The sequence below is a fragment of the Lagopus leucura genome, unplaced genomic scaffold, assembly GCF_019238085.1.
Source record: "Lagopus leucura isolate 7727_CA_CO unplaced genomic scaffold, USGS_WTPT01 Super-Scaffold_100001, whole genome shotgun sequence".
Taxonomy (NCBI): Eukaryota; Metazoa; Chordata; class Aves; order Galliformes; family Phasianidae; genus Lagopus; species Lagopus leucura.
Genome location: NW_024962262.1, coordinates 47,548,323 through 47,566,786, shown reverse-complemented (window position 1 = coordinate 47,566,786; position 18,464 = coordinate 47,548,323). Strand labels below are relative to the sequence as shown.

At 41.0% G+C, this 18,464-nt stretch overlaps 1 protein-coding gene across 1 annotated transcript in view; it reads right to left on the bottom strand.

The window, feature by feature from the left end:
- AFF3 (AF4/FMR2 family member 3) overlaps window positions 1-18,464 on the bottom strand; it is a 317,614-nt gene that overhangs the window by 104,507 nt on the left and 194,643 nt on the right. The window contains exons 6-7 of the mRNA XM_042868275.1: window positions 16,683-16,719; window positions 11,437-11,488 (exon numbers count right to left, since the gene is read on the bottom strand). Coding sequence (XP_042724209.1) covers window positions 11,437-11,488; window positions 16,683-16,719 — 89 coding nt within the window. The remainder of the gene's footprint in view (window positions 1-11,436; window positions 11,489-16,682; window positions 16,720-18,464) is intronic.

Sequence of the window (18,464 nt, the reverse complement as noted above, 5' to 3'; positions counted from 1 at the left end):
AGGGAAAGAGAAATTGTCCTGTGTGAGGCCCTGAGGCACCTGAGCACACACAGAAATGTGGTCCTGCAGAGGTGCTCCCCAAGGCTTGTGGAACTAGGCTCCCCACCATCCTGTCCCCAGAACCCCCAGAGATGAATAAGCAAATGCATGCTCTCTCACAGCAGCAAACAAAGCCATGTATTGCCCAGCTGCATTCCAATAACGGTGGGGTTAATTTTTTGTGCTATTTAATTTCATCAGCTCTTTGGGGTGGGGAGAGGGGAAGAGCTGTGTAGCACGGTGCGATGTGTGGAAAGTCTCTGAACATCACAGTGTCTGGTGGCCAGAGATGGGAACGGGGCCTCGCAGCTCCCTCTCCTTAGCTTTGGCAGGCAGCAGCTTCTTAGGACATCAAATACTTAATTAACTGAGCTGCAGGATTGTGGGATAAGACTTGTGCAGTTACTTCTCTGCTGGAAACCAAGAGTGTCAGCCTGGACCGCTCTGTTCTTGGTGAGTCTTTAAAGCTAATGCAACTCATGCTGAAGATGTTCTTTGAAAAGGACCAGAGATCTATTTGGATAAAACTCTGAGTGGGTGACAAGTGCACGCGAAGAAATAAGATGAGATTTTAATGTTTTCTCAAGTACAAGAACGTAAGCAGTTTGAGCAAAATGCCTTGCTTTTCAGCTAGGCATTGAAGCTTTTAGGTTCTTAGGACACAGAATGAGTTGATCTTTTCATAAAGAAGTCATAGCTGTGCAGTGTCACTGAGCCAAATGGGATCATGCTAAAGATGTACATAGCCACATCTGCTAGATAAAAATAAATCAAAATCATGTTAAAAGGAGGGCTGTTACTTTTTATGATCTTTCCATAATGCCTGTGGATGATGGTTGTCATCCACCTACTGCAGTCATAATGAAATATATGCAAGTTGGGAAAACATCAGTATTTTAGGTCCTGCTACCAATCTAACAACCACCATCCAACTCTGCAATCACCTCTCACTGTTTGTGCATTATATATCTTCTAGTATTTGTTTAGTGATGTGTGCTAGATGTAGTAACAAAACTCCTAAGATCCTTCAGCTGATCCTTTAGCTGATAAGTCTTCTGTGAACATCTCTCCAGCCTTATCCCTTCTCTCTCAGAGCTCAATTCCTGACTCCCAACTGCTCACCAGCAGTCACACGAGGCTGCTGTGAGTGCTGCAGGGCTGGAGAGGGTCACCAGCCAACCAGACTGCAACGAAACCTATGGGACAGCCTCAAGGAGAGGTTCTTCCTCTTGAATGTGATGCTTGACAACGCAAAGCTCTTCAGCAGTGGAAAGGAAGCTCCTCCAGAGTGATCATGCAGCCACCTCCAGCCCTGGTGCAGGAGCACTTGCTTACCGAGCTGTGCAAGGTTTGCTGCACCACGGGATGTGGAGGTTGGTGTGTTAGTGGCTGCTGTCAGAAGAAGCAGGTCTGGGCATATGCAGGTTCTGTGTTTGTGCCCCTTGGTCTCTGTGTGAAGGCATTCTGTAATATGGGCTGCATTTTCAACAGACATAACTCATTCTGCTTTACTGACAGCGCTCACGGGAAAGCATGCAGCTGCTGGGGAAATGGTTTTTAACTGAATTGGAGATGAGCAATAAAGCTTAAACACGGCTCCAGTTACCCACAGGAACATTTGGTCTTTCAGACAATAGTGCTGAAGCAAGTCCTGCTGGAAAGCATCATGTTTGTCTGCAATTATTTGCAAGATCAAACCTCACTTTGTGACAGAGGCTTTTTTAACAGATTCTGGCAAAAGACTTCATCCTTTCTTCCATGGAAGTCTACAGAAACCGCTGTTGCTGACAGTGACTGCAAATATTGAGCAGTTTGTGTCTCATATTACACATACTGCAAACATTGTACTGATGGGGAAAGCATGTGGATTTTACATGAGCAGCCACATGAATTTTTGTCTTAATGCTGACAGTTAAAAAAAATACAAACCAGAGCAATGACAAATTATTTTTTAGGTTATGTTCTGGGACATTCCAGGCCTCTGTCTGAACCACGTTAAGGCAGGTTGCATGTCTGCACTGCATGTCTGCATCATCTGCCTCAGCTCCCTAGGGGACCTCTGGATGGAGCCCCCCCCCCCTTCCAAATCAGCCATTTAAAATGGCACAAAAATCAGCCATCAAACAAGGTAATTTGCTCGTACTTTGTATCATGCTATTAAATACTATTAAGAGATTATTTGTCTTAATTTGTCCTCTTTGTTTTGGCAGTAGGAAAGCTCGTGGCGAGTTTATGGGATTTTCCCCTATAATTACACTAAATTCTGAGGCAAATGAATGAATGGTAAGTCTACATACTCATCAGGTAACAGATCACTTCTGTTTTAATTTATTACACCCACACCTCTTGGAGCGTCTCTCTGAGGAAAAATGTAAAGAGATTCTTCCTCTCTACCTAAAACTGCTTACAGTTTATAACGTGAAAGAGGGAAACAGAAAAAAATGAATCCTGACAAAACAGCTTACAAAACTAATAAACATCAGCATGCAGAAATGTCAGCTGTAATTCTGCTATAAAAGGTCTGTGGGCCAATCAAGCCATGTTTTTTTCTCATAAAAACTCAGAAAAGCTCTTCTCTTTGTAAGTCAGCGGTACAGTTGCCTTGATTTTGGAATGATCTGTAAGTAAAACCCTTTTGAATCCCAGAACAATACGCCTCATCCAAACCTTTGTCCCGATTCATCACCAGCTTTGATAGCGTCAGTGCATCACTTTGCTTGCTTGTCAAATCTATCATCAATTTTAAATTGCCAATAAATGTATTCCACATCTCTCTGGGGAGATGTAGCTTGTCTGCATGCTAAACAAAGAGCAGGATGCACAAAGCCAAGATACACACAAAGATATAATGCCACAGGTGAAATGATAATGTGGAAATATTCTTACCCTGAGGAAGGCAGGCTCCAGTTGTAGCTTAGCAAATCAAAGACCACAAAACTTGCTTGCAATAACATCCTAACAGATCCAAGGAGTTCTATTTTTCCACAGTTAAAAAATATCCACACTCTGGCATTAAATGCAAACCCAGAGACTAAGGCAGAAGAGTTTCAACAATTTGTTTAGTTAGGTACAAAAAATAAACTGTCATGAAGTTGTCAGTTTGCTACTACAAAGGCTTAAAAAAATTGTAGGTACAAATGGCTGAACAGCAGAACTTTTCCACAGAGGAAAATCCATTGCCATTTCTGGTTTCAGTATCTTTTTGTGTTTTGCATGGAAGATAAAAAGTTGTCCACCAAGCTTGAAAAATTTCTTTTTTTTTTTTTTGGTGAGTTTGTTAGTCTCTGGAAGAAAAAAGCACTTCTTTACATACCCTTAATTTGATCTTCATAGTGGTAAAATAATTCAAAAGTAAAATGAGACAGCTTCCCATTCAAAGCCTTGCTTTCTCGTAATTAAAAGTATATATGTGTACCAACAAAGCAGAAAACTAAGGCACAGCAAATTCCAAAATCTTTCCATTCCTGGACGAGCTTTACTTTTCAAATGTTAATAGGATGCCTGCATTGAAAAAAAAAAAAAAACATTAAAAAAAAAAAAAAAAAGTAAAAAAAAACTTGGCCCGCGTTCAGGCTAAAGAGTCTGTGAAACAGACTTTTTCCATACTATGACCTCAGTCTTAGGATTTCTCTTTTGCAAAATGTTGGTTATTTGCCTTGGCAGGGGGCCAGGACCCTCTATCTCCCTTTCTCCCTGCCTGTCCCTCCTCCTCCGTCTCCCCACCTCTGCACCTCACCTCGCACACCGGCCATGGGCTCAGACCAGCACTGCGTCACCCCTCACCCTGCAACTGATGGCATAAAGCCCCACTAAATCAGGCTATGTGAGCATTCCCGATGGCACTTCTCTCCTTTTGGACATGCTGTGTGGTGTTCCATTCCCCCTTCCCTGCCCTCGCACCAGCAGCAAAGCCTCCCTTCCAGGTGTGGGATTTCCAGAACAGCAACTGGGAGCTTTAACACAGCAAAACCAGCAACATGAACCATTCAGCTACAACGTGCCTAACACCCAGCTCCAGTTTATCCTTTTACTTCAGGGAGAAAATACACAGCAAGTAGATGGTTTCTGATGGCATGTCTGATGAAATCAAGTTCCTCCCAGGTATTCGCATCTGATTTTCCTGGCAACCTTTCCTTAACCACCACGCTTGGAGCGAAGACCGCATTCAAAATTCCCAATTAGTCTCTTACAAATGACAAAGTCCAAGGAAAACAGTGCCTAAGAGAAAAATAATATGCGTTTGGTGCAACACGGGAAAACACTTCCTCAATCTTAACTATATTTTAGTGGGCTAAATTGGTCGGTTTTATTTTAAATGATGTAAATGAACACAAGTGTTAGGGAAACATTTGTCACTTGGTACAAAATTAGAAATAATGGCCAGCATTGTAGCAAGTTTTCAAACTGGAGAAAAGGTGCTGAGTGCTTCTTATTTGAAGCAAGAGTGTCTTGTGCCACTCTCTTTGAGTCTGAGGAGGCATCAAAATGAGAGCTCTGGTGTGCACAGTATAGGTAGAGAGTGCAGGGGAACAAGAGGGCCTGGATTAATGGGGACTTAATAAATAAAACTCTGTGCTGAGTCTTGCAGCAATATGAGTGGTCATTTCTGGCTATCGGTTATATCTATTAAAAGAAAAGACTAACATTAAAAAACAGGACAGTGAAAACCCTATCTCTTCCTTTGGAAGTCAATAACAAACTTCCCCAGACCTCAGAGGTGCTGCTATTTAGACTTCACCTATCCCTGTACCTATTGACATCTCAGATAAGGCCTTTCTTGTCTGACTGAGACACAACAGAAGATAAATTTTATCCTAAGGTAACCGTAGCTGCAATTATGGCCAGATTGGGCTTCCAAGCATTTTCTTTCTAAATCCAGCAAATAAAACCATCTCACCTTCTTTAAAAGATACTATTCTTTATGTTTATTTTAATACAACTTATGTGTTTTTGAAGATTTTATCATCTTTGAGAGCCATGCATCTACATTTTTTATGTGGCCAAAAAAACCACCCAAGCCACCAATCTACTCGTCCTCGTTAACTTAGCTAAACCTCAAAGACAGATTCAGTCAAGACCCATGTGGGAAAATGTCTTCCAAGAAAATGTCTTTATAGGATTTGAAGAAAATAGATTTGTTGGTATTAACTTACAGTATTTTTCTGTGGACTGTCAGCAACATCATATACCACAAATCCAAAGATTTATGTTAAGGGAAGGATAGGAACTGACAGTTCCTTACACATCAGTATTGTGACAATACAGCTGGGGTTGATGCATCTCACAGGTGAAACCTTCTGTCTCTTGGTACAGAAAGTTACAGGGGAGTTTTATTTTTTAATGGTATTTAATACACAGAAAAATACCCTGTATTTATACGTGTTTTGAAGGCAATGCTTCAGAGGAGAGAGTGGAAAAAAGAATTTTTTAATGGGAATTTGAGAGCTGAGGAGTGCATTTTAAGATTGTAGCTGCTCCTGCTGGACTGGCTGAGCACTGACAGCCTGGCAGTGTTATGAGTTAGCTCCCCAAGTCCAGGTTCAAGTAAACAGGCGGGATAGCGTTATGAAGCCAGCCTTCTTCTTCTGCCAGCTACCTGGCTCATGGATAAACACCAGACATTCACTTCTACAGTTTTCAAGACCTCAATCACTCCAAAGAACACTGATTTCATTCATTATGGTAAGGTTTTTTGTTGTTTTTTTTTTAAAGTATGGACTACAAGATGTCTCAGAAATATCACAGACAGGTATTAAAAGCCATTGATGAGAGAATGTGTATCTGGTGCCTTCAGTTTCAAGACATCTAAAAAAATAACAGTTTTTTTCTAAATAGCCTATCATCCCTTGAAATCTGTGTTTTTGGTAGAGGAGGCCCAACTGTGGCTCACCACCAAGTTAATACTCTTACGATAGCCCATGGATTTACTGAAAGAGGAGTCACCAAATCACTGATCAGTGCCTACTGCAGATGTCCTTGTTCTTGAAAATGCCCCAAACTTCCAGAGTTTTGGATTTCTCTTTGGAAAGTTGCCCTATTATCTTATCTGGAAACTAAAAATGGATTATATCCCAGAAAGATTTGGGTAATTTTTTTTTTTTTTTTTTGTGCCACCTTCCACAGTTGCATGAATTTCACTCTTTCCATTGTTCTTCATGCCCCTCAACTATTTTCTGATTCTACTGAGCCATTACAGTCCTCATGGCAAGCAAACAGAAGGATGTCTAAGATGTGCCACTGAAAGAATCTTTCCAGATTTGCCCCTTCCCAATTCACCATTTCCTCCCTCAGGTGCCCTGAGATGAAAGCAAGATCCTAATTTAAGTTGGATGGTGACTGCTCCAAGAAACTGTGGCTGAAATTCTGGGGGAAGGTGAGGCAGTATTGATGGGGCATGGCTCCCTGCACCCAGCCCCTCCCTGTCACTGGCACTGCTCAAGACATCCACACTTACTGTTTGAGTCTGTCTTTAAAAACTTAATCTATCTCTCATTTCCTTTATTGTTCTGGGTGAGTAATCCATAGCCATTTTTTACAGAACATTGCATTTTTCAACACTTTGTACAGATATTAATGAGCTGGTCTTCATGGCAGCCTAATTATTATTTTAGATGGGGGAAAGCCAAGGCTAACTTTAAATAACTTGCACCAGGTGTTTTGGCGAAGTGAGGTGGGATTAGGATTCATCTTCCAACTCCGGTGCTCAGTGGATGCCTGAGAGACTTAAGGCTTTGGCTCATGATCAGACAGCAGCCAGATGTGGAAGGAAAAGCTCCTCAGGGGCTCGGCGCACAATGGTGCATTGGTAGCACTTAGGCTGATCGCCTGTATTTGAGAATGATACTTTGCTGCCTGGAAGTGGCTTGTAAATCCCCTGCTTCAGTTTTCCCATCTGCAAAATGGGAAATTAGCAGGAGTTTTTGGCTGTAATATCTGTGAGTCACTCTGTAGATTTAAGGAGTAAGACTCAAGGGAGGAAGAAAAGGTAAGAAACAAACAGGTGATGCTGATGCTGATGGAACAGGTTGCCCAAAGAGGTTGTAGATGCCCCATCCCTGCAGGCACTCAAGGCCAGGTTGGATAGAGCCCCGGACAGTCTGAGTTGGTGAGGGGTTGGGGCTGGGTGGGCTTTGAGGTCCCTTCCAACCCAAACCATTCTGTGATTTTATGATTCTATGCCAATACAGATGTAGGTTGCACCACGGAAGAACAAAAGTGACACTGCTCCAATTACCTGTTTCTTATTTTCTTCCCCCGGGGGAATCAGGGTGATGAGAATGATGTTAGCAACTGGATGGGCAAGAGACTGTAGCACTAATCTCTACAAATAGGCAGCTTGGAAACAGCTGAAGTTAGTACAGTTAATGAAGTTCCCATGAGCAAATTATTCTCCAAGTGATGCTAGTAACCGGTGCCAACATCTATTTCTGCCTGGCAAAGGCAAACAAGTGAACACATACCGGGATCTCTGTGATTTTCAGAGTATATTAGAAAGGGCAAAACTTGCATAACTGCCATAAATTATAAAAGCCTCCTTCAATCCTGGTTAATTCTCTTGTAAAAAGGGAGGGAAAAAACTGAAGCAGCTCGGCATGAAAACAATAGTGGGAGGGATAATAAAGCGACAGCAGCAAGGTATCTCATTGCTAGCACTGGTATCATTAAGTGCACTAGAAACGTTGAGGTAAATGCATGGCAGTGAATCACAGTCAGGCATGATTAACCTTGGATAGTCTGAACTGGAGATCATTTATAAACACAAAGGTACTATGAACATTACAACAGACGGTACATCAAAAGTCATCCCAAGAGCAGGAGTTTTTTGGGGGTGCTTTGTGTATATGTGCTATTTTTAGGTTGTTGTCACAGTTTGTGTGTGGGAAGGTGGGTGATCTCAGACTTCCAGTGCAGTGGGGACTTGCTGTGGCACCACTGGACCCTCTGAAACACAGGAGCTTTTTGGAATAATTTTTCCTTGCATGGATATGTTCTACAACTAAAAGTTTCAAGTGCAGTGTTCTAAGGTTTAGTGAAAAGATCCTCAAAAAAAAACCAGAAAGAGCACTCAGTCTCCATTCCTCTCCTCTTTAACATCCTCCTTAATCCTACAAGTGGTAAGGCTGGGGTAGAGGGGAGTATTTTCATAAAAATTAGGTGTTTCTAACAACATTTGGTAGGTTTTCTAGCCACTGAAAACTGAAACTTCCATCACAAAGCCAAAAGAATGAAACTCTGCTGGATATTTCTGAACAGTCCTAAAAGTTTAGAAACGTGCAGGGAAGCTGTAATCAGATGACCCATAGAGAGCTGTACATACTGAGTACAACAAAAAACACTTCAAATCCAGAACTCTTATGGCTTTAAAAACATTCTGTTACATGGAACATGAATCAGCTGGAGAAGACTCAAGACAGCTTAACACCTTTGTATTGTTTGCACCTTTTATTGCCATCATGTAGTGCCAGTTCAGATGCTTTCTGCGCATGCTGATGCAATGAGGGCCATAGCAGCACTACGCAAAAGGAGCAAATACTCTGCCCAGATTCTGCTCTTCCTCCATGATTTTGCATAATTCTCACTCTCTTACATTAATCTCAGTTATCTCTAGCATTGTAATGGCTGTCCTTATTTATCTAACTAATTAGGATGTTGCATCAACTAATGTGAATCATCCGAAGTATACTGATTTCATAATGTATAAAGTTGTTATCAGTGGAGAGGCAGGTCCCACCAGAGTCCATCCAGAGAGTTAATGCATACCTGAAAAAAGCTACACATTATGCTCTTTGGAACGATGCATTTCCTGTACCCAAACCCATTTGAACAGCACTGCACGCATCTGTGCCCCAGATTTCCATGCCCTCAGAGGACACAAGCAGCACCTTCATCCTTTTTGCTCCAGAGCAACACCTGGTTTTGAGCCCCAGGAGCCCAGTGGGTCAGGTAGGAGGAATCCTTCAGGGGAGACCTGATGTAAATGCTCAGTTCACAAGCACCTCACCGCCTGATTCAGGAGGGCAATCAACCTGTCTTCTGAAGCTGCATAAATAATCTTTGGATGGTGGCAGTAAATCTACACCAAGGATGAATTAACTGCCACTGAGTCATATAAGCTTGGTTTGACTGTGTGGCTTGTAACATGCCTGAGGGAAATAAAAAAGACATTTGCAAGAAAGAAACATTAATTTGCTCCTCCCGATCTTTTCTGTTATTTTTATCTGGGCCAACATGCCTCGCTTTGTGTTTTTGCTTTTTATTTTTGGTTGCTGTTTGTTTCATTTTCACATGGAAACAATGATTCATGGTGAAATGAATCCACAGAGCATTCCTTCTGGCTCCCTGGAGTTTCTTCCAGCCAGCCCTGAAGGTGCCACCTCTCACTGTGGCTTCTCTCAGCATCCCTCCTCCAGGACCCAGGGCATGGCCATGTGACAGAAAGACAGAGTCCTGCTGGTGTGGCCTCTCAGTGTGCACTTTGTGCACAGCTGTGTGCACTGCGGTAGTAAAAGTCATTGCTGCTTCTTAGAATTGCCCAAGGAACCAGTATCTACTGCGAGGTGGCCCTGGCATTAGCAACAAGGCAAAGATAAGCATTCTAAGTATTCTGCATGCAGTAGACAAGTGGATAGTTTCAGAAGGTCACACTAATATATCTTACTGGGCAAGAACTTCCCACACTTAAACAGATTTTGAAGTCTGCTGTATTTAAATTAGCACTCTGTGTGTCACAGTGGACAGTCTCAAGCTGACACTGAGACAGATATTTGGGGCACATCTCTGAACCCTGCTCACTGGCACCACAGCTGCCCAGAGAAGCTGTGGTGCCCCTTCCCTGGAGATGCTTAAGGCCAGGTTGGATGGGGCTCTGGGCAGCCTGAGCTGGTGGGGGGCAGCCCTGCCCATGGCAGGGGTTGGGGCTGGGTGGGCTGTGAGGTCCCTTCCAACCCAATCCATTTTGTGATTCTATGATTCCACACACCTCTCTCTATTCTGGGCCCAGAGATGCTAGGGGGTTTCAAGTTGATAAAGGAGAAGAAAGGAAAGTTAAGAACATTCGTCATAAATAAAATACCACCAGACTAGCAAAACCACTGTGGAGGGTGGCTCATGGTTTACATATTGCTAAATATCAGCAAAATAAATGTGTTCATTTCTTCAAAATACCTCCAGATGGCATTAAAACCCTTCTTCTTTTGGTCTTTATTGCAATACTATTTTTAAAAATGATAATAATTGGAATCATTCTATTAACCATTCCCAGCAATCATACTATCAGAAGGCATAAGGCTGCTAATGCTTAATTCATTTAATAAGTTTGGCTAAATAAGCTCACAGGCTGTAATTACATTCCACAACACAATCCACAGGACAAGCCATTTCTTACACCATGTCAAATCTTTTTCTAGATTCATTTCCAGTAGGTTTTTAATGCGTATTTGCAGCAGAAATGAAAACATCCCACAATAAATCACTGTTATTGTACCTCCTTCTGTGACTACTTTTGACCATGTGACAAATGGTGACACCTTGTGAGATTTACATGATGTAACGCTCTGAATTTAAATAACAGGAATCAGGAAACATAAATTACGGACAAGATGCACTCTAAAATTCACATGACTGACTTGCAGGAACTTGGCTCTCACAAATGGGATTAAAAAGGTGACCGGTTTAGTGGAAATTCATACTGCTACTGCATGGTAAATAATAGAGGAATTAACTTATCTAGCTCAGTTTGGAAGACTGTTGTTATTTATATATATATTTTAACTTGCAGCCCATCTGTTTTATAGACTGGTTTATGTTGGCAAAACAATTCTGTTCTTTGCATACTGGAGTTAAAAATGGTAAAAGCTTCTATTGTTGCACCAGAGTGAAGGTGAACACTGATATATTACAAGTGCCTGTTCCTATCTATTTCTCGACTTCTTTTGTTAATTCAAAAACATCAACAAAATCGTGAGAGACCAGAGATAACTGTAATTGGATTTCAAGTAATTCAGAGGTGAAGCTGCAGACTGCAGTCTTTTAAAATTACATCAGTACATCAAAGGCATATGTGACATGACGTTTTTTTGCAAGTGTGACAAACTCCGGTAGCATTAAGGTAATGCTGAAGTCAGGTTGTAAAGGGCAGCCTCTCACACCCACAGAAATCATTTCATATCTACTCAGCATGATAGGGAGCCATTTCACTCGTGAGGATCTTTGACTTGCCAGCATGCAAAAGTTCTAGGAATAATTAATGCTTAGTCATTATCTAAAGAGCCTTTCTAAGAACAGCATCAGTGAAAGAGCTTTATCTTAATGAAAACAAATGGACAAATTCAATATTGCCCAACCAGTCTGATAAAACATAGACGCCTTTTTTGGATCATAAAGGCAGAAGTGACTTACGATGTATGAGTTGTGCCTTTCTCTGGACTCTTTGGCTCTACATCACTTTTTCCTTTAAAAGAGAAGAAGAAAATGACATCAGAAATGGTAAATATGGAAACTGTTCAGATGTGACATGTCAAAGATTTACTTATTGCTACTCATTTACACCAATTGCTCTCATCACAAGCACAGAATGCTGCTGTGGCAACCATAATGCTGGGGCACTGCTGGAGTATTCACAAGCTGGGAGTTCTCCCCTACTTGACTTTTCTCTCCACTGGCACATGTACTCTGGCAATACTAGGCAAAGAAACTTTAAAGGAGAGACTGCTTAGAGGACAGAAAGATTCAAGCAATTCAAATTTTGCTAGGGACAGGAGACCTTGGAGCCATGGAAAGATTTTCTCCAGGGCCCTACAGCTCTGCTATTGATATGCATTCCAGCCAACACACACATGCTCCTATGCCCCGCTCCAGGAACGTTATATTACATAGAACAGCATTAGAAGGAGCTGCAAAGACAGTGATTAGAACATGCATCTACAAATGAGAGGTGCTGTTTTGTGCAAGAAGGGGCTAACTTGGCTTACACACCCAACTTGAGGAGAAGTCAGGTGCTTGAATATTTGAGAAGTATCAGAAGCTTACAGGCTCCTTCTTTATGTTTCCTTATGACTCACACAGCTTGTGATAATCATCTTCCTGGGTCCAGGAACACTGACACCAGGAAAGCTGCTAGCTGATGGAATAATACTGTTCTGGTAGGTCAAGCCAAGACCTTTTTCCTCTTTCATCTCCTTTTAAAAGGAAGGTGGTTGTACCTTGCTACACTCATCAATCTGAGAAACCAGAGGGAGTTAACACCTCAGTGTTTCTTTAGCTCTAACTTGGGTAAACAGGGTAGACTGATCCATTTCAATCACCTTGAACTTGAATTCTAGACCTCAGAATTGCAGCTGCTGTTTCCCTTGTGTATTGTCTACATACAGGTTTATGTGTCCTAGCAGGCAAAGAGGCGCAGAGGTTGAGTGTGACTGGCTTACTGATGGATGTGTTTTCCTCCACTACCTTTTAACGAGCTTCATTAAACCAAAATCCACCTGTGTCTTCTGAAAAAAATGTGAGAAGTGCTTGTTTTCATCAGGCTGTTCCAGCATTCCCTTGTCACTGACTTGAGCTGAGTGGGTTATAGACCAGCCCCTAACCCATTCTATATGAGCACTATGTATCACCCACTCATTGCTGCCAAAGTCTTCACACAGTTTTTGTATAGCATTGAAGTGTCAGTAATAGCTATAAGGGGTGCCTCTTGAAAACTCACTGTTGCCTTCAGAAGTGGCAGAGTTTTGCCACCAATGTCCTTCCACTGCTGTGCAGAAATCATCTAAATCACTTAATCTAGATGGTGACCTTCTGAAAGTAGGGGTCTAATAAAAGGAAGTTCTGGGTAACGGAAACACTTTGCTGTCGGGCTTGCATCTCATCCCCTCCTGTGGAAGAGTTCGTCTGTACCTTTTTTGTTCTTAAACTTTACTGAAAAGGCTGTGGAAAGATCTGGTTGTCTTTAGAAACACCATTGTCTCTCTGAGCCCTAGCTTAAGGCACCTAAAATATAGATGTAAACTAGGCAGCCACACAAGATATAATACATCCAGTTCATAATCTCTAGGACACTTTTCACTTTTAACAGACTTCAGAAAACATATCCAGTTGATGAACCTGCTGGCTAGAAAGCTGTTGCTACAGTGTACATTTGTCAGCCTGGAGTCCTGGAGCTCATCTGTGTTATGGTAATTTGGAACAAGAAACCAACAGTAACAGTTGGTATGTATTCAAAGATTTTCTATTTGTAACTTAGATTTTTTTTTAATAAATGATGAATTCTTACCATGAACACACTGGTTTGTTTAAGTGTGAGGGGGCATATGGATTCCTGAGTGCTTTGCCAGCAGAGTTCAAATAAGTTCTACTTTCAGCAATGTGTGTTAATGTAGAGAGGGAAACAGCACAAGTACTGTGAGGACTGAGTGAAAAGGGAATCTCTGTGATTAGGCAAACTGGATATTAATGAATTACCCTACAGTAAGCATTTGCAGCTGCTTTAATGCTAATTGTCACTTAACATACTTCTTTGCAGAGGGGGAGGATGAAGCTTTTGAGGATGCTAGAAATGCATCACTCCAGCCTATCGGAGTAGAAAATCTGGTCATTAATGCTTTATCAGTTAGTACCAACTTTGTTCACACTTGACTGAGTAACAGAAATATGAGAAATGTGTATAGACTAAGCATAGCTGAATGTCATAGATATGGTACTGATAAGCTACTGGAAAAGCCTATGTAAAAGGGAATTATCTGTCAGAGCAACTTGCTTTTTTTTCACACTCACTCTTGGCTAGATCAAGAATTGTATCTCCATTTTTCATGTAACCTGACAAATTCATGCAAGCACCACTATGTGAGCACCACTGAGCATTTGCTGAACTAAATCCACTCTAGCTCTGGTTTGTTTCAATGGGCAAATTTGTGGGGTCTTCAGTTTTTCTTAGTCCAGTGGAATTAACAAAGGATATGCTACCTACCTCACCTCTTTTACAGGGCTGCTGTTAGCACACTTCACTTCAGCTGCTATGCCCTGTATATGTTTTCTGAAATGAGTGTAGAAATGTGCATGTGTCCACATGCTGGAGTGTATGTATGTGCATGCTTCCTGAAGCACATTGTGGAAACCATCAGCCCACAGATCCTTAGCCACAGACCTGAGAATTCTTTGCTAATTTCTACTACATCTTATCCTAGAATCATAGAATCAGTAAGGTTGGAAAAGATCACCAAGATCATACAGTCTAACCATCAACCCATGACCACCATGCCCACTAACCATGTCCATCAGTAGCAAATCTACACTATTCTTGAATACCTCCACTACCTCCCTGGGCAGACTGTTCCTAACATTTAAGAAAAGAAAATCAGGATGAGATAGGCTCACACAACTCATTTCCTAATTGTTTTAAATACAACCAGATGGGATACGTGCAATTCTCTCCCATTTCAAAATAAAATTCAAGTGGAATTTTGTAGGATTTCCCTGCTGAATAGTGGAAGGAATTGGGGTGAATCACTCAACCTAACCATTATAAATTATCCTCTCTGGATAACAGGGATAAATAATACTTATTTTAACAGAGCAGAATAACTTCATCCATTAGGGGTTTTAAAATGCTTTCATTTCCTTGTGGGGGAAGGATGAGAGAAATGCAAGTGAGAAAGACATCTTAACAGTTGAAGTAAAAACATTGCAAATGCCAGATTCAAGAGCCACTCCACAGAAGACATGGTGCAACGGGGAATACCAACTAACTGAGACTTTGAAGATGTGCATTTGGATAATGCAGTATATAGACCATTAGATTTCTTTCCCATACGGAGCCATTTGCTAGCATTGCCTCACATCCAGATCCTTTTTACCTGAATTTCCTTTGGGTTTGTTGTACATGACCGATCAGTTCTGTCTCTTATTCTACCTAACTGTGCTTTTTTATTTTCATATCCTGACAGGAATCCTCATGGATACATATCTCAGAGGTAGTTAAATTCCTCCAAAATCTTAGGAGTTGTGACTTGAGGTCAGACAGCAACCCTAACATTCAATACCAATGGAAGAAGTGTTTCTGCATGGGCTCAGCCATTCTTTGGCGTAGTTGCCACTACAGCCAACCAGGACCAAGTGCAGTTCCAACCCAGTGGCAGACATACACTGATTTTGCTGAGCAAGATCAATGAGGAGATAAGAAGAAACTGGAGATGCGAAGGTGTGGGATTGCTGATGGGGGAACTGGCAGTGAAATGAGGTGAAATGAGCAGAGGAAAGATGTAAAGAGGCAGAACTGCTTTTTTAATTCATAGGAGAGCAGGTTTCATTAGATCTGCAGAACAACTTATTTTATCAAAGTGTGCAAGAAGGAAATAAATGAAATGGAACTAGGATCGAAGCTATCCAAACGCTGCAGCCTCTGATGTCATGGTGAAGCCCACAGCTCAGCTTGTGTGTTTGTCATGCCCACAACTCTTTGCATGTTTGCATAGCCCTCTCCATTATGGCCCCTTTGTGCTTCCTTCTCTCATTACTGTATTCATTATTTTCTGACAGAACCTCATCCCCTTTGCCTGTTATTATTTCCTTATTGCTGGTCCTCACAGCAATATCAAACTGATGCTGGCAATTAAGTGACACCACTGCATGTTTCTTCACAACATCAACTTCTGCCTGCCGACCTTTCCCTGGCAAAGAGCTGCACAGTTTTAATAGCCTACGTCTCCCAGGCTTGTCTTGCTGGATGTATTCTCCCTCACGCAGTGGGTGACCAGACACTTTCAAAGCCCTTCCTACCAGCTCAGGGCATTTTTCATCTTCAGTCACAGCCTTGTAATTTGCAAACAGGGCTCTGTGCTGGCTGTCAGGTCAGGAAACTAACAAAATAGTTCTTCTGGTTGAGATGATTTTATGTTGAGAGCAGGGTAGGATCATGTATTTTTAATATGCAAGACAACATTAACAACAGTCAGAGGTGTCAGGGGAGAGGATTAATACTTTGCTTTATGGAACAATTCAATCTTTCTTTTCAATCCAGCTGCTCAGTTGTTTGTTTGTTGCTTTTTTATTTGTTTTTGTTTTTCTAGCTAGAAAAGACCTACTGCCATATGGTCTTTGAGGCATCATTTGGTGTCACATTGGCACGATTTGTGTATCTTTTCACAGTGCAATAGTCACAAAATATACCATTGCCTATAAAAGATAAGTGATCATTTTTTCTGCAGTCTGGATTTGGCAGTGCCCTTTCCCAAACAACTGGTTCAGCTCTTTTCTGGCATTTTAGAAAAGCCATTCTTTTGCTATTTCAGTCTTTTCCATCAACATAATGAAATAGCCATGGGTTAGTGGTCATGGTGGTGATGGGTTGATGATTGGACTAGATGATCTTAGTGGTCTCTTCCAACCTTAATGATTCTATGATTCTATAAGTGAATCTTTCTTCTTTTTCTCTTTTTTTCTTTTTCTTTTCTTTTTTCTTCCCAGTCCGCCAAAGATCTGGTGTTTGAATAATTGCTCTTGAATTCAGATCCTAATATTTGGCTAAAAATGAGTACTGGCTGCTCAGGCTCTGCACTGTACCAGTCTACTACTGTTTTCTTATCAGTCCCCTGGTTTTCACAGTCATTGTCATTCCCTCTACCCAGTGCAGTCATAAATGAGTTGGTACTTACTCGTATTGCTGTGTCCTGTAGATCCCTGTTGTGACTCCTGCAATAATAATAGAAAAAAAAGTGTATTATTTTTATGGCAATCTTTAGCTGCAATACTTGCTTGAACATTACCTTAACAATACAAACAGCACTGTTAGTTGATCATTCTGTTTAAAAGTCATTTTCAATTACAAGAATAAATCCAATATTGTTTTGAAAATGCTTTAATCAGAGGGCTTGAAAACTTATTTCACAACAATCCTCTAATGGCACAATTCCTTGTACAGCTATTGCCAGTCTCCTGCTTACTGTTCATTTATTGATCAACCCAAACTCATCTATTATTTTCTACAAGTTTAGATGAGAAGACAGAGAGAAGACCAATACTGTTTCATGGGCCATTGGATTCCTGAAGTAGTAGCACAGCTGATCTTTGCTTCTTACATGCTGATATTGGCAGTACTGGAGAATGGAAATACACACTTTACTTCTGGATCCCTGAGATTCCAAGGTCAACCTTGTATCACAACTGTAATATTTATGAATACGGTACAATAAATTAGACTGTTTCTTTGTCACATGTAAAGGTTCAAATATTTTAATCACAGAATTTGTTTAAATTCATAAAAGTGCGACAGAACATATAGGTACAATGACAATAGTAATAGAATCTACAATGAAAATATATTTAAATTGAGGAAAAAATAAGAATACAAGGAGAAGAAGCAAAGAAATCTATTTATTCATCTGAATCTGAACAAAAAAAAAAAAAAAAAAAAAAGAACAGTTTTGTAGGTAATGGTATATGAGAATGACATAAAAATTCAAAAATTCTATGAAGCAAACACCTGGCCTTCAACTATATCTGATGTCTCTCAATTTGATTCCTGCTGATCAACACAATTTTCATTATATTCTATTTTTACTTCAGCAGATATATTGGGTGCTCTGCTAAGTTCTTTGAATACTTTTTGAGAACATGTTGCTGGTAAGCAGCCTTTCATTAAAACTTCTGAGTCAGTTGTTTAAATTTGCTTCATTTTAAATAGTTCTCTACCAGGAGAGGCAACTCTTACATATGAAAACCTTGGGCTCCTAGCCTTGTGTTGGTGGTCACATTACTGTTTATTATTTTATATTTTTGTAAGCTGCTCCCCACTCTGCCACTAATTGAGACCTTAGTTACCACAAAATCAGCCCAGAATAAGCTGTTTGAAAACAACCTCATGTGCATGCCGCAATTACAACAGTAAAGACTGTTTTGACAGGCATCTGCAGCATTCATTCTTGGTGAGGAATGGAACCCTCAACAAGATCTGTCATCCACAGCAGGCAAGTGATGGGCCACACACACAGCCAGAAAACAGGAGGCTCTCAATTATCCATTAGACAAAGCTGGTATCCGTCTCTGCTACGCTTTGAAGAAGCAAAGCAGTTGAGAAACCTGTAGGTTTGCTACAGCTTGGAACCCGGACTTCAGACCTCAGGGTGTTCTTAAATTTTAGAAAATAAATAAATAAATGAATGAATCCAAACTCGTGTGCATCCTTAAAATATATCACTTTTTCACTCTTTATCCAACTTCTGTCTGTATTCAACCTCCTCTCTTGTTCACTAGGCATCAGATAGATACCTCCCATAGAAAACTCCCTGGTAGAGATCTGAGAAAAGGAACTGCAAGTGTCCAGAGAAATTAAGAATAAGCTGACTTGATTAAGCTAAAATTTTGCTGTGGATCCTGTAGAAATGTGGTTTAGGGGCTGCGGGACCCGAGTGTTCGGCACCTCCAAATGAAGGTTGGCT